We start from the raw sequence: 17,090 nt of genomic DNA on the forward strand, positions 1-17,090 counted from the left end.
AAGAAGAAGAGGTTCTTTCTACTGGTCAAGGTCTCTGTGTGTGCATTTCAAAATTATAAATACCTTTAGAAAAAAGTTTAAATCTAGGACCTTAAAGGGTTCTTTAGTTTGTACTTCTGAAAAACCTTTAAAGATTCTATGTCAAACCCTAAAACAGAGGGTTTCCCATACAGACATGTATTAGAGGGTTCTTTATAGAACCTTTAAAGAGGTATTACAGAACATCAAGCCAAAGAGCTGCTTCAGGATTCTAAATTGAACTATTTTCTCTAAGAACTCCTTTGGAAAAATCCTTTAAAAATCTATGCAGACCTCTACAACAGACTGTTTTCTTATCAGAGAAGGGTCCAAGTTATGCTTTTAAAAAGCTCAAACCATTAACCACCCAAAGAACCCCAGAGGAACCCTTCTTTCTAAGATCGTAGTTGTGTGTTTTAAAATTGTAAATGTTTTTGTTCTGATATGAAGGAACAAACTGAAAAAAAGGTTAAACATAAAGGATTGCTTTGTCTCTCTCGGGGAACCTTCAAAGAAGCTACATAGAACCTTACAACCTTACAACCTTACAATACTATAAGAAGAACCCATAACAATCCAAAGAACCAATGAGGAACCCTTATTTCTTAGAGTGTAGGTGTGTGTTTTAAAATTGTGAATACTGTTGTTCTGATATTATGGAAACAAAAATCGATTTTAAAAAATATAAAACCGTAAGGGGTTGTCTCAAGTCTTAAAGCTTTTGTGCAGAACCTAACACCAGAAGATTTCCCATCCAGAGAGGGTTCCAAGTAGAACCTCTTTAGGAAATGAGGAACATTTAACTATCCGAAGAACATGTCAAGAACCATTTTTGTAAAAGTGTACTTTTTTAAGAGTGTACATTCTTGGAAACTGATCAAATGAAAAATTCAAACAACCAAGGACAATGCTTTGTTCAATTTCACAAGAACAAAGATAAAATAAAAATGCTAACTCCGCCAGTGACCCCGCCCTTAACCTTTGTAACATTTCATTCAAATTGAGTCATACAAATTGTTAGCAATTTTGCCATGTCAGCACCTACATGATTCATAAATGCAGTAAAATCTGTTCTTCTGATTTCTTTTTTTTTGCTGCGGGCACATAATGAATAATGCCCCAAATCTGTTCCAGCATGTAAATAAGCATAAACATGTGATTAAAAAGAGAGAGAGAAAGGAATTAGTGACACAGTCACAGGCTTAGTCCTATTCATTGCTCCCAGAGCAGGAAGTGTGTTTTCTTTCATGCTGCATCTCCAACTCACTGTACACAGTCTGTTTTTTTATGTATCTGTATTTTCTTGAGTTTTCTTTTCGCATAATACTATTAAATTTTACTAGAAATATCTCTACATTCTACTCACTACAGTTTTCAAACATTTCTGTGTAATCGTATTTTCTGCAGTGGATCATGACCATCGATTTTGGTATTGCAGGATGACGGTAATAACGACATAGCATTAAACAAAATGAAGTTGAGAAGCTATCACACTTACTTTATGCTATAGGCTACAATCTAATGAATTTTTGGAGTAACCCTGTAAAAGAAAATTGAGAGTCAACACCAAACAGTCATCCGGCGTACAGTCTAGCAGCTCGTTTTGAGAGGTTTTAGACATATATTTGTTCAACTGTGAGTATTCAAGCTATTATCATTAACCACAGTTTCCAGGCTTCAGCAAAATACATCTCAAAAACCACAAAGACGACCTGAAACTGGTCTAAATATGGAATTTGTAAAAAAAAAAAAAAAAAGGAAGGCATTTTTCTTTTCTCTTTTTCATTTTTCTTTCAGCCTTTGCATGAGAAACACGTTTTTCACACAGATTTCTGATGTACGGAAATTATCCAGTCCATTATCTCCCTTTCCCTCTCTGAATCTTTACTACATCTTACAACAGAAATGGTCCTGTACATTATACACACAATGTCTGCTATTAAACAAGATATTGGCAGGTGCAGAATATTAAAGCTAGCCCAATCTGGCAACCCTGTTATTAACTGTCTGTCCATTGCTCCTCCCCCAAGCATGGGGCAGCTTGAGTCCTGCCCAAATGGCCTTCTATTTGCAGTTCCATTTGTGAATGAGGGCTTTTATGAAAATTAATATTTGTTGAATAGCTGATATATATAGTATACAGTGAAGCTCTGCCTCATTGGCCCAGTATGGACGAGTATATTTTTAAAACTTTGTCACTTTAAAAAAAAATTTAAAAAGGTGACTTTTTAGCATTAAATAGCGGCTTCAACGAGTCCTAATACCCATCGAAGTAATCTATCTGCTGCTACGTACACTTTGTATTTATTGTGTTAGCTAGCAATTAGCATTCAAGTAGCTTGCATGGTCAGTGTTAGCTAACATTTGACAGATTAGGAATAAAGCTATTGTTAGTTAGCCGTAATATTTTCCTGGTTCTTTGGTTCCTTGTTGAAAGAGACACTAATTGACCATCAGGAACTAAAACCAGGGTATGATGTAAAATTGAGGCAGATGTCTTTTTCTTTTACGAATCTTTCTCGTATTTTTATTTCCATTCTTTAAGTAAATTTAGGAGGTTATACTGCCTCAGCTTCTGTTATGTTGTAGCACAAAGCTCATGCACTACGTCAGACATCTTTCAGAAGTGGTAATGTTCTCGATGCTGATACCCTGGAGAAGTTTCAAGCCGACTGTCTTAGAGATGTCATGCTGCCTCATTCTGCTCATCCCTCTTTTTATTTTCTTTATCCAGCCTGGGATAAAGAGTGGAGGAGCGAATGAGACGAGACAGCGGCTGATACAGGAAGTGTGTGGTGTCTGAACAGAGAGAGACAGTGACAAGATCTCTCTTTAAAGATGCAGTCTGTAATGTTTAAGAGTTCCTAGGCCTGTAAAAAAAAAAAAACTTGGTCTCATGGGAAATTCATAGGAATTCGAGCAAGTGGTTGGATATTGTCCGATTTTATATGTAAGAAAATGTCTAAATATTAGCTCCTCCTCTAACCCTAGCTTATTTAACTTTTCATAGAAATCATAAGAATTGCTACAAATTTGCACATATTTGTAATAATCATATATGTTAAAAAAAAATCACAGTTTTTAAAACTGAGATTAACATGCAGTTTATTCACTTTGGGCTTGTTCTTAGCTTCGCCCCCAGCTGGAAACAGAGCTAATGTTTACTTGAAACTCGCATAGCATACATAAGGAATTAAAAATGACAGCACATGCTATAATCCCCTTTTCCATCCTGAAGCTGATGTTTTCCTGTAATAGCAATGTTTTATTTCTCTTATTCCACAGGAATTTGGCAATACTAACAATTATTAGTAAATTATAAATTATTTTATAGATTATTGTCAATAAAGAATGGCATGATCTACTTTCTTTTTATCCATTTATAGCTACGTTTAATCTTGGAATGTGGAATGTTTGCGACACAAGTTAGTTCCTGTTATGATTTAGCATTTTCCTGTTTTACATTATAGCAGCTATAAACAGTCCTTCCCTCACAGCCTCTCTTCTTTCTTTCTCTTGAAATGAATAAGACAAAAAAGCGACCTGTGTTTTACTGAGAAACCACAAACTCCTCTGTCAAGATGTTGGAAAACTTAAAGTTACAGCTTTACCTATGACTGTTACAAAAACTGACACTGGAGACTCCTTCCAAAAATGCTTACAAAAGTCTCCTTATAACAATTACACACTTTTTAAATCCGTTTATGTGGATCATCCACCCTATGAGTCCATGTGAATGAGTTGTTACCATAGAAACGATAACTTATTACACTGAGTGCATTAATATGAACCTGTGATTTGTAGCTGCTCTTATAAAAATGTTCTAAACATTTCTGACCGATCAGAAATGAGAATTAAACATCATTGTGCTATAAATAATTTTAGAAGTGGTGTTGGGGATGGTTGAGTTGAAGGGGAAGGTTTGTCAGAGTTTTCATTGCAGTTACGATTTGCCTCGTGAGCATCAGAGGGTCCTAAATACTTCAAACTCTTTCTTTAAAGAAGAAATATCGATACAGAATATAATGTTTCTACTTGACTACTTGAAACGATGGACAGAAACTGAAAGAGAGACCGAGTGAAACATGGAGGTAAGAGGACAGATTGGTGACTATGTTGCAGATGCTGTGAGTCACATGCTCTGTTCAAAGGCTCTGGATGTGAGGTCTGTTGGGATTTCCTCTCAGTAACCGGCCTGATTTCTGGCATCAGCTGATTACTTTCCAGTCTGCTTCATTATTTATGCTTGTCATTGATCATTAATTCATGGATTCTGTCTGCTCTGTCTGCTTCCTCTGTACCTGTCTGAGTGACGTGACGACACCGTTTCCTCTCAGTGTGCCGCCTATAGTGACGCAAGACAAAAAAAAAAGATGTGTAACTGGGAGTATTTTTTTTTCTTGAAACAAAGACTTAAATTATAGAAAAATTTCAGGATTAGATACCAACGATGGAGAAAAAGGCAAAAAAATTGTATTATGTAAGGAATAAAACACATTGGGGCATGCTGTTATAGGTAAATAATCAATGACGGGTGGTGCGATCAAGCAGAGTCACACTCCTCACCTTGAAATTGATAATATTACCATAACAAAAACATCCTTAAGTGTTCTATTCTTCTTACATCACAGCATTTTGCTAACGATTACATTTTTTAAAATGCATAAAAGAATGATGTATTATGCATTTTATCCGCTTGTATTTACATTTATTGTTAAACATCTGCAACAAAAGTTATCACTTATGTTATAGTGGATATAAACAGTTGTTCCATCACATTCTCTTAAAGTTAATTAGACACAAAATATCGCTTGTTACCAAGAAACTGCAAAGCACACGTGAAGACTTTAAAGCACTGACACTGGAGACTCCTTCCATACACGTGAAATAAACAACCTCCTTAGAGCAAACCATATCAATGATATGTTTTTTTTTTGCATTTTAAAAGTGTAGTGTCCGTCATACAAGCCCTGTGAATTAGTTGTTACCATAGAAACGATGATGTATTAGAGCTAGTGCAGATCAGATTCAAGAATATGTTTTTCTTGTACTGAATTTTCATCTGTGGTATTGCTTTCTAAATTTTACTTTATGTTCTAGCCATGAGACAAGAAAAGTTTTGATATTTTAAATAATTTCACAGCTGTAAATAATAGAACACAATATTTTGATCGTGTGTGTGTGTGTGTTTTGAGTCTTGACCAACCCCAATCCCATTCCTTCCAGATGTTTCAGGGCTGACTTGATGAATCACAGCATACGCATGTTTTACAACAGATGGTCTCGTTGTGTATTTACCAGAGATCATGTGTTTTTTAATATTTTCCACATCATCCAAGTAGAATTAAATATGTAATATATTCTCCATAACAAAAAAATATTGACATATAACAATGTCATATATTCAGCTACAGTGTAGAAATGATTGTGCTAATGGTAGAAGCTTCCGAGAGCTGTCCATCTGTAAATGATGTATGAATTGTGCTAAAAAGAACAGGAGAGTACTGAAAAATGTAATGTTCATGTTGAAACTGTTCAGTGATGCAACAAGACGGTAATCCAAAATACAGCGTGTCACAGCATTATGGGTAAAAAAAAAAAAAAGGAGGAAATATGTGGAAATATCTAACTCAAGCTGACACAAGAGATCATTGCATGGTGTTGCATATTGTCACAAAGACAAAAATCTATAGTACCTAAATTATAGAATAAGATTAAGATTTGATTTTTGTAAATTTGATTTTTATTTGGTTTTAAAGTTAAGAAATAAATTACATTAAATATAAATGTATTGAAATTTTAAAATAATCAGATGTACACAATTTAAATTCAAATTCTGGGATCTGAACAAATTTCAAACTCAGCGAGGAGCATCTGAAAAAGCACTGGCTTTTCTTCTTCTTTTTTTTTGCCCTAAAAAGTGCCTGAGTGTTCACTCTAGGAAAATGGAACATGTCGAGTGTTCAAACAAGGGTTCTTTGGATAATTATAGGTGTTTAGCTCTCCTAACTGGGTTCTACGTCTTGCCCTCTGATAATGAAATACTCATTTATAGGTTCTACAAAACGACCTGGATCTTGTACATGAAATGATACTTGTGTTAATATACTACAGGGCTCTTAGCAGGTTTATTAAGGGCTCCTAGCTTCCTAACCGGGTTCTACTTCCAGCTCTTTCTGACAGGAAAATACTGTGTTTTAAGGTTCTACATAAAACACAGTGACAACTGAAAAACCCTTTGGGATGCTCCATTCTTAGAAAAATGGTAACATCTAACCCCATCTAACATTTTCATGGATAAACCCATTACAAGTTCTAGATTTAACCTGAAGTTCTAATTAAATCAGTTTTAAATTCATTTTGGTGCTTCTTTGCTTCGTAAAAGTTTTTACTTCAAGCCCTTTCTGATGGGGAAACACTGTGTTCATTGTTTTGTAGCAGGGTCCTACATAGAACCTTAATATGTTCCCCTGCAGCAACAACTGAAGATCCCTTAAGGTTTCTAAATGTTGTAAGACTGTAGGATTTTGATTTGAAATGGGTAAATCTAAATTTTTATGCTGTATTTGGAAATTGTATTGTGACAACCAAATTGAAAAACGGACTTTAACTAGAAATTCACTTTCAAATTTTTACAGCTACAAATTTTAGAAACCCAGAAAATTATAAAAGCTACACTTTTAGAAAGTCAGATTAAATCTAGAACCCTTATAGAGGTGTATTTCTTTCTGGGAAAGAAATTCTCCAACACAGTTCTCCAACACAGAAAGCTGTAACTCCTTCTGTGTTGAAGAACTCTCCAACACAGAGAGTTTTCCTGTAAGAAAGAATTTGAAGAAGGAAGCTAAGAACTCTTAATGCACACTTAAAAAGTTCCTTGTGGGTTCTTGGGACAGTTAAGGTTTTTAGTTGCATAAAGAGACTCTGAACCCTCTCAGAAAGGACACTGTTTCTCCAAAGAGACAAACTGAAGACCAGTTTTAAAGGTGAAAAAGACATTTTCAGTCCCTATAAAAGTTCACAGGCATACGTTACGGTGTCCGAGACTCTGTTATGATTTATGCCTGGATTTATTTACCAAGTAAAGCCACATCAGCAAAAATTAATCCAATATAAGCCCAGATTAGTGAAAATGCATCACTTTTTCAATATCCCGAGCGCCTGAACTGTGAGTTTAACATTGAGATTTAATCACAGATGGAGGATAAACAGGGTTTGCAGGTGGTGTGATTGGCAATGTGGCCTGGTGAGGATTAGGGCTGTAATCTAATATCACCTCTGTGTTTATGTGACCTCCACTCACTTACCTCTGTCCTTAGTGACCTGTGTGATAACGTATACAGAAAGAGCTTTCCAGTTTACCACAGGAAAATGTGGAAGAGATCATGCTTTGATTTCACTGAAATCAACCATTAGTTTTAATCATTAATGGAGAATTAATGCATGGGTTAAATCAGCTTTTAGATTAGACAACTCTTTCTGTTCCTGTCTGTGCTGTAAGACATGGTGTGAATATTTTTTTCCCTTTATTCAATCTTACACAATGTCCTAAATATCCCAACAAGAGCATCACAGATCCTGATTCTTTAGTGAGACAGATCCAATTTCTCGAAAGAAATTGCATAACTATTTACTCCCTTGAACTTTTCCACATATTGTAGTTTCCAACCTTTAACTGAAATGGATTATACGTCGTGAATCACAAATGCAAAATAGAACATAATATTGAAGCAGGTGGAAAAATATTAATTTAAAAAAACATAAAAGTGATTGCATAAGTATTTACTCCCATGCACCGGTTGCCATCAGAAGTCACACACATTGCCAGGGACAAAAACGTCTGAATTCTGGTGCAAAAGATGGAGCAACATGATTGACATGCAACTAGAGACGCCTCCTTGTCCTTGTTGGTTATCCACAGAGACCAGAGTTTCTACTCTCAGCAGATATTTTAATGCCATCCCCTTTAAGCAAGTCTCATGGTATATATATATATATATATATATATATATATATATATATATATATATATATATATATATATATATATATATATAAAACATATGAATTTTAATATGGTAATAATAATTAGCAGCTAATCATGGCTTTGACAGAGTTAAATGATGTCCCGAACTGCAGAGTTAAATCTGGACATATAGTTTGTTTACTATAAGTATGATATATGTTCGAATAATAGAAATCACATGCATGGGTCCGTGACTGCTGTTAATAATGAGCTGAGTAAGCAGCTCTTGGCGATGTGCAGTCTGAACTGACCCTCTCTGAAGTGGACTGAAAGATGAAATGTATTTTGGCCTCAGGTATAAAAGCTGCCCTCTTTACATCTTTCACTCTCAGGTCACACACAAATATACACACAGGGCTGCATGAAATCATGCAGATACAGGTCAAGAGCTTCAGGTTATGTTCACAACAAACATCAGAATGAAGAAAAGATTTGACTGTGGTATGGTTGTTGCTGCCAGACAGGCTGGTATGAGTATTTCAGAAACTGTTGATCTCCTGGGATTTTCATACACAGCAGTCTCTAGATGTTTACACCGAATGGTGAGAAAAAAAAAAAAAAAAAAACATCCAGTGAGCAGCCGCACTACGCTGATGATAGAGGTCAGAGGAGAATGTCTAGCCTGGCTGACAGGAAGGCTTCTGTTACTCAAATAACCACTCTTTACAACTGTGGTGAGCGGAAAAGAAACTCAGAATGCACAGCATGTCAAACTATGAGGCAGATATGCTACGACAGGAGAAGACCACATCGGGTTCCACTCCTTTCAGCCAGGAGCAGAAATCTGACACTATAGTGGGCAAAGGCTCACTGAAACTGGACAGCTGAAGATTGGAAAAAGTCTAGGCAACATTTTTCCAATCTTCACCTGACCAATACTGGACAGGTCACGCCCACAAGCAGCAACAATAGCAGTGACAAGGCAATGACTTTCCTGAGATGATTCAGCTTGGTTGTCTAAACCTATGTTCACACTGGCAAGCTGAATCATCTTGGGAAAGTCACTGCATTGTCACTTGTAGTTTGTCTCTTGTGAGTGTGTAGAAAAAGCTACTGTTATCACTTGTGGATCTGCACTCTTCTGCAATTTTTGAGAAACAGTACAGTATACAGCACTGTGCAAAAGTCTTAGGCACATGCAAAGAAATGCTGTAGATGCAAAGATGCCTTCAAAAATAATGAAATTAAATGTTTCTACATTTAAAAAAAATACTATAAAAAAATACTATAAAGAGCAGTAAACAGTAATAAATGAAACAAAGTCAATATTTGGTGATCCTTCGCTTAAAAAAAAAAATAGTAGTCTCAGGTACAATTTGTGCAGTTTTATAAGGAAGTGAGCTGTACGTGTTACTGAGCATCTTGCAGAAGCAGCCACAGTTCTTCTGGAGACTTTGACTGTCACACTTGCTTCTTATTTCTGCAGCGAAACCCAGCAGCCTTCATTATGGTTTTTATCTGAAAAGTGTCTCTTATGTAATCTGCTGCTTTCTTTACTGACATACAAACATTTTTCTGTAACATTTAATTTTGTGCTGGAAAACTAATGTTTGAAAATCTAAAAAGTTTTTGTACTGAATCAATAATGTAGAAGTCATAAAATAAAAATCTATAACAAAGTTTGTACTAAAAATAGGGTGCCTAAGACTTTTGCACAGTATTTTATATATCCATCTTCTAAAGCTGACAAGTTAAACACAAATTTCCATTCACACTAATCTGTGTGAAAATTGGTTGTTTGATTTACATGTTACATGCTCGGCTTCGTACTAGCTTCATTCTCAGATTAGCAAAGCAAGCTAGTTGTACTAGCTATGTACACTCTCCAGAGGCACTAACAATCTCTGCAACTTCCTTCCAAGCTGTATTTTTCTTCATAATGTCTCTATACACATTTAATAAGAGGATGTATATGGCAGGATAAAATGAAACCATGGTTATAAGTTTTTATTATAACGGGAACTAATTGCTGATATAAAATAAAGTCGTAAGCGGAGAACTGAAGAAATATCAGACCACATGCACCGTAGGATTGTTCCGAGGAATCATTCAAGCCAATCGATTGGATTTCTCACTTTACAGCGTCATATCTAATTTGCACAGAGTTGAAAAAATGTCGTTTGCTATGATCATTGAAATCATGGCTCTGTATTGTGAGTGTACATAAATATTCAGTGGGATCCATTTCATTTGGGTTTTGCAACTTTGCAGCAACTTTAAACGGGGTATAAAAGTCTGTCATTCAGCTCATCCTGTACCATTATATAGACTTGAAGGATCCACATTTTTCTCTGCTTGCCTGATTACCAAAAAGCTGTGAAACACTCAGATTTTATGGTTTTAAAAGTCAGCAGTTTATCTGCAGATGACAAGCTTATAAACCCTGGGTCTGTTAAGTTCATGGATCATTTCCAGGTTCCTAAGACAGAGATAATGCATAATTTTTATGACAATCCCTGGCTCTGTGTATCCGAGATGCACAAATCTCTGCTTGTTTAATTGGAATAAGATTATTTTTTCATCCTCACAGCTGTCCACTTCACACAACTGCTCGATTTAGTATTTAGTCGTAACTGCCACAGTCTCCTGATTTTCTCAGCACATTCTAGACTTTCTAAATGTTTACTGTTGATGTCAGGCTCATTATGTGGAGATTTCAATAGAGGATTGCTCGTAGAAATGACTGAAAATAATGATGCTAATGTAATTAACTTTTAAAAGAAAAAGACAGGGGGAAAAAATTACAATCCCCCCTCCATCTCCGCACCTCTCAAAATGGAAAATATATTAATTTCTGCGGTAATTCTGTCCTCTAGTGTATATTAAAAGCTTTTTGGCTGTTTATTTCCATCAGAGTCTAGCTCAAAGGCATGCCGGTGTGCCTTATTTTCATGGCGATCACAGCGGGAATGCTAATTGCATTGTGTTGCGTCGTGTTCACTGCATATGAGCAAATTGCTCGCTCGAGGCAGTGCATGCTGTTTTGCGTGATTGCAGGGGTCCTGAAGTCTTTCTGCAGTGTAATGGCTTTATCATGCTGTGGATTAACACTGCCAGCTCGACACAGTCCCCGTGCTCAGTGCCTTTGTTAGCAGCACTGACCTGTGGGGCTTTAATATACGCTGCCTTTGCTTCTCCTTTTAACCAGCAAGGAAAAATAAGCTCAATGGGTTTAGTCAGTTTGATTGAGGTAGGACTTTTTTCTCCTTTATTATTATGTATTATTGTTGTTGTTGTTATTATTATTATTTATTTATTTTTTTTTACTTTTTAGAGATTTTCAAAGGTAGGAAAAAAAACTCAAAGCACCTTTATGGGAATAAAGAGTGTGTGTCTGTGTGTGAATGATAGCTTTACGGATTATTTAGTGCAAAAATAAGGTGCAAGATTGCAGTTTTATGTATTATCTCTATTTATGCGACCATTAGTTCAAGTGAAAACCCAGTGTAAAAAGGAGTGGAGCTAGAATAGTTGCAGCTAGTTACAGCTATAACGTAAGTATATATACATATATATATTCATATCCGAAGATATATATATCTTGCCATCTCGGCATCTGTGTTGCAGGCGAGAGCCGGTACTGAGAGGGGAAAATGAGTGGTGTTAACCCTGTCTGCTGGTTGTCAGCCTTAAGAAGCAGATCATGTCCCTGTGGCAGATGGAGGGTAATTAGGCATTAAGCACTTGATATGTATGCCAGTATGAATGCAGGGTCAGGGTACAGGGCAGGCAGGACCTGAGCTTCGCTGCTGCCCTCTGTACAAACTCTCTCAGCTCAGTCGAGTGCCTGGCATGGAGCTGTTGGATGAAGAGTACATGATAGACCTGAGCCTAGAACCATTTCCTCTTCCACAGTAAGTTTATGCAGCCAAATCAAATCAAATCAAGTCCAAATAGAAATTTCCTGAAAGGAAGCGATTTATTACTTGATTAATTACTATTTCCAACTAGCATCGTAAAAGTTCTTCCCTAAAGGTTGGTCTTTCTGAGAGTTTTTCTTTCATAAAAGATTCCAGGTAGAACCTACTAGAAAAATATTACTATTACCCACCCAGAGAACCACTGAGGAACTTTTTTATTTGTTCCTTTTTTATTTGGAGGAATTTTTCTGCTTCTTCTTCTAGAAGCTTCTATTTCAGAAGAAGTTCCAAGAAGAACCAATTTAGAGAAATTAAATCATTAATTTATAAAACACTTGAGGAACCATTTTAGTTCATCTAGGGCATCCTTTTGGTTTAGACATTTTACTTCTAAAGTACAACTTCTTTCAAAACTATTTTTCTTGTGAGATCCTTCAGTTCTTTTTAGGGTTTCCTTTTTTTGGGTACTCGAGTTATCAGTTTTTCTAAACATTCATCTGGGAACTGTTTTTCTAATAGTTTCTCTGGGAGAACTCTTTGGCTGGTCTTTCTAGGGGGTTTACCTTTTTTAAAAAAAGTAGAATCTGTTTAGAAACTGTCTATCATCCAAAGGATCTTTAAAGAATCCTTCTTTCCAAGAGTTCCTCTATGGAAACCATAAACTAAAGAAAAAAGCTCCAAGTACAACATCTTTTGAAAGCTAGAACCATATACCATCTAAAAACCTTTTGAGGAGCCACCTGTATTGGGGATTTCTTTGCTTTGTCCATCTACTGTAGGTATTTTCCTTTAAGAAAAGGTTTCAAATTGAACCTTTTTAGAAGGGAATGAACCTGTGAGAATGCTTTTTCCTAGTAGTTCCAAAGGTAATACCCTTCAGTCTGCTTCTTTTCAGGATTCTCTTTTAGGAATGGTTCCAAATAGAGCATCTTTAGAAAGCTAGAACCATTAAAATGTATAATATAAATAAAAATAAACGACATGAGAAATCCTTTTTTAAGACCACTTCTGGAGGAGCCATTTGCTTTCTCTTTATATGAGCTTCCTTTTCAGAGAAGGTTCTAGTTAAATCCTCTTTAGGAAGCTAAAACCATTACCCTTTGATTGGAACCCCGTCTTCTAGGAGCTCCTCTGAGGTGAACCCTTTGGTTTGTGTGAGATTTTTTTTTTAGAAAAGGTTCCAAGCAGAACCTCTAGAATGATCAGTGATTTACAAGGTGAAGGTGGACAATGTGAATAAATTTCAGACACAGCAGAATGAATGGTCTCTAGTCAAACAAAATAGCAATTGGCGAGCATGTCCTGCTGTTCTCCACTTTTTCATCTGTGTGTGTGTGTGTGTGTGTGTGTGTGTGTGTGCTGTTTCGAGAACCCACACTGTGCCTTTCCCCGCCAGCGTGTGGAAATTGCGGTGCTGATGGCATGCCATGCTAACCAGCCGTTCATTCTTGCTGTATAATGCAGCCCAAAAGAATCAATCTCTCCATGTCATGGAACAAAGCCCTAAAATTGGATGTCTCTTGTTTCTGGATGTTTGCTTAGATGAATTTTGACAAGCCGGCTCTGTGGTGGGTAAAATCTGCAGCGAGGACGTGGTGTGCAGTGTGTGAGTGTGAGCAGCTTTTATAGTGCTTAAAACAAACAGCTGTACATTTGGACCGACTTCTGAAGCATCCTCGCTCTCTCTCGCTCTCTAAAAGCCAGTGTAGTGGAGCGAGAGCTGAGAGGTGACCTCTGCTTTTGGAGTGGACGGCGTTGGGGTTATTGGTCCTGCCTGATAGCTACTTGTTGTTTTCCCACAGACATGAGCATGACCGGAGAGCTGAAATCAAGCCGCTCGAAGACAGGAGGAGTCAAGAGGCCGAGCAGTGCTGTGTACGGGTGAGTGTAAAGCGCCTCCAGCTCTTTCCTTTTGACCACACAGAGATGCTTCAGCACTACAAGAGTTCAGTGTTGATATGTGAACTTTTAAAACTTTTGACTTCGACAAACAAAACCCACCAATGGGTTATGAACGGATACAAAAATAATGCATTGCACAACCTGCAACTTTGCTTCTGTATAAACAGTTATAGTCTAATTTATTCTCCAACTTGCAGTGTTTTGGGTTTAAAAAAACAACTGAATTGCCTCAAATGTACATATCTTCCTGTTCCCTTCCCCTCAGATGTCAGTACAATAAAGCTTCTTAAGTTGGTTCATGTTGGAGAACCCTTTTACAAAGCCAAGAACCTTTGAGGAACCTTTTTTTTTCCTTTTCATAAAAGTTTCCCAGAACTTATTTACACACTATTAATCACCTACAGAAACTTTAAGAAACCATTTTTCTGCTGGGAACCATTTCATTTAGTCCATGAGGGTTTCTTTCTTAGAAAAGGTTCTAATTAGAACTAATTATAACCTTTTTACAGAAACTGTAAACCATCTAAAGAACCTTTAACAGATCTCTTTTCTAAAATACCCTTTTATGGACCCAAAAACAGATGGTTTCCCTGTCAGAGAACCTTCCAAGTAGAACCACTTGAGAAACACTTTGGGTTACTTTATAGAGATTATTCTAAGGACAACTTCTTTACAAACTATTAACCATCCAAAAGAAGCTTTAAGAAACCTTTTTTCCCCCCTCAGGGGAACTGTTTACGTTAGTCTGTGTTTCCTTTATATAAAAGGTTCTAAAGAACTTTTAACTTTTAACTCTTTTGCAAGAGTTCCTCTGTGGAAGGTCAGAGATCTTCTCCCTTGGTTTCCTCTATAGAAATGTTTCCAAAGACTACTTCTTCAAAAACTGTTAGTCGTGCAAAAGAACCTTTAAGAAACTTTTTTTTTGCTTCTTTTTTTTTTGGGGGGAAATTGGATTTACTGGATACTTGATATTTATTACATAAAATGTCAAGTGTCTTTTTTCCATTTGAAGGTTGAAAGTAAGAAACTTGTGCTCGCATGTGATTTTAATCAACCACATGTACACAGGAAATTAACTTCAGAACATGAAGTCATACAAAACAGCTATTTAAATTTTGACTTAGTGCCTTTGGTGTTGGAGGTACGAACAGTGTGACAACGTACCCATGTGACAACGTACCCCTCTCTCCCCTACACTAGTATTTGACTGCTTGTTGTGTTATTGGTGTGTCTACATTTTCATTTCGGCTGCTGGGATTCATTCCAAATGGCACCTAAGGGTATGTATTCACCTGGCGATGTCTGTTTCAGAGATTGGAGTTTTGATAAGAAAACTACTGCCTTTGGTTTGTGTCCAAATATAAACTCCTGCCACATCTCCTGGGGACACTGACTGATATGATGATGCCTCGTAGCCCCCCAGGACTTTTGTCTTGGCAGTAGAGATTCCACTTTTCTGTCTCTGACTGAAACTTTTCCTTTAATGATTTCATTCTTCATTCCTCTATTTCCAACCAGTCCTTATTTGTGCACTTCACTGCTTTTATTCTCCCTGATCACATAGCAGACTGTAGAAAGGATGTGGAAATTTCTGCCTGAAACCTGAACCTGATTTTTTTTTTTTTTTTCACTTGACATTCAGTGCACCACAACTGATGCACCATCCAGAGTTGCATCATAAAATTTATTTCTATTTTGCTCTGGAGCTCCGTTTGGATTTCTGTGCCTGTCTTTGAAGCTGGTAAAATGTCTTTTAAACTCGCCACCACTCTCCTTCTTTGGAGGTCAATAAGGACTTTGCTAGCGATATATAAAGTTAACTTTTAAAGCCACTTCTTTGAGAAGGAGAGAAAACGGAGAAGGAAAGAAAAATGAAAAGGAAATAAAAAAGGAGAGAAAAGACAGAAAAGTTAAAAATAAAACACAATTTGACTGCAAAACAGGAGTAACTACATCAGAGAAATAAAAATTCAATTGAAGAAAAAAAAATACAGATTACATGATTTATTTTTTTTACAAAGTTATTAGAACATTACCGGTTAGACAAAGACTAACTTCATGGAAATGTCAGTGTTAAAGTTCCTACAACTAAAAATGCTGCATTGTGTGTGTGTGTGTGTGTGTGTGTGTGTGCGTGCGTGCGTGCTTGGTGTCCTGTGATGGACTGGTGTCCTATTCAGGGTGTATTCTAGCCTTACATAAAGTGTTCCCAGGATAGACTCTGGATTCATCATGGCCTTGACCAGGACAAAGTGTTTACTGAAGATGAATTAATGAATAAATACAAATTTTGAGAAATAGCAGCTGTTTCAGGACATAGCTCCCGGTGTGTTCCTGTGGTCTCTCACAGTGCTCTCTCTCTCTCTCTCTCTCTCTCTCTCTCTCTCTCTCTGTGTGTGTGTGTGTGTTGTTGGGTTGTTATGGTGTCTTGATTAGTCATAGTGTATGATCAGACAGTTACCTCACGACTGATTTTTTCAAAATATCGGCTAAATGCATTTATATCTTTTTTTTGTTATTTCTTTTGCCTCAGTGTGCTGCCTTTCCTTGCAGCCACTCTCTCTTTCAGCTTATAACATGATTTTATGGAAAAGTCATTCACAAAAATATCTTTCTAATGCCCTTTTCAGATTGGATTAGTTTTATATGCGGGGCTGGAGTAATGTAGTTGTTACTGGAGTATTACCGGAGTGTCTAGTCCTGTCCGAATCCATCATTTCAGTATTTTATTTAATTAAAAAGAAAAAAAGCAAGTATTGGTCCCAAGTTTAAAATGATGAACAATAAAACATACACAATGTTTAAAAGGATGTGTCAGAGAAATAACATTTCTGGGGGTTTACGTAACTCAGTTCTTAGCAAATGTATAGCATATATATTGTACATTTTATGGTCATGTGACCTACTAATAATCAAGCACAACTTGCACAGCCACAACCCCTACAACAAGCATGTATAATAAAACAAAAATCTTTTATGCGCATAGACGAGCGTGACGAGCATGCATACATCGTGAAAACACTTCCATCTCTCTGATTTATAGAGATTGCTTATCTGGTGCAAAATTATACATTGTACATAATCATTACAGACGTCCTCCAGCAGCATTGTATACAGGAATTACCCTCTTACACTGTGTGTGTGTGTGTGTTGAATGAGGGCCACAAGCACAGCCAGTGGTGCTAATACTTTTGAAATTTCTCAGATGGTTTGGCATGTCTTGTAGAGACTGGGATTTAGAGGAACAGAGGAATAAATGAGAGAGCAGAAGAAGATTGGATTTA

General features: G+C 36.7%; 1 protein-coding gene across 2 annotated transcripts in view; it reads left to right on the plus strand.

Annotated features, from left to right (window-relative positions):
- Positions 1-17,090, plus strand: part of LOC113526465 (RNA-binding Raly-like protein) — a 73,684-nt gene that overhangs the window by 747 nt on the left and 55,847 nt on the right. The window contains exons 1-2 of one of the 2 annotated variants that reach the window (XM_026913513.3): positions 11,078-11,234; positions 13,707-13,785. In XM_026913513.3, coding sequence (XP_026769314.1) covers positions 13,709-13,785 — 77 coding nt within the window. In that variant the 5' untranslated portion in view covers positions 11,078-11,234; positions 13,707-13,708. Of the gene's footprint in view, positions 1-11,077; positions 11,235-13,706; positions 13,786-17,090 lie in introns of those variants that run through there. The other variant, XM_026913512.3, reaches the window with a different exon arrangement.

The sequence above is a fragment of the Pangasianodon hypophthalmus genome, chromosome 6, assembly GCF_027358585.1.
Source record: "Pangasianodon hypophthalmus isolate fPanHyp1 chromosome 6, fPanHyp1.pri, whole genome shotgun sequence".
In the NCBI taxonomy this organism is placed as follows: Eukaryota; Metazoa; Chordata; class Actinopteri; order Siluriformes; family Pangasiidae; genus Pangasianodon; species Pangasianodon hypophthalmus.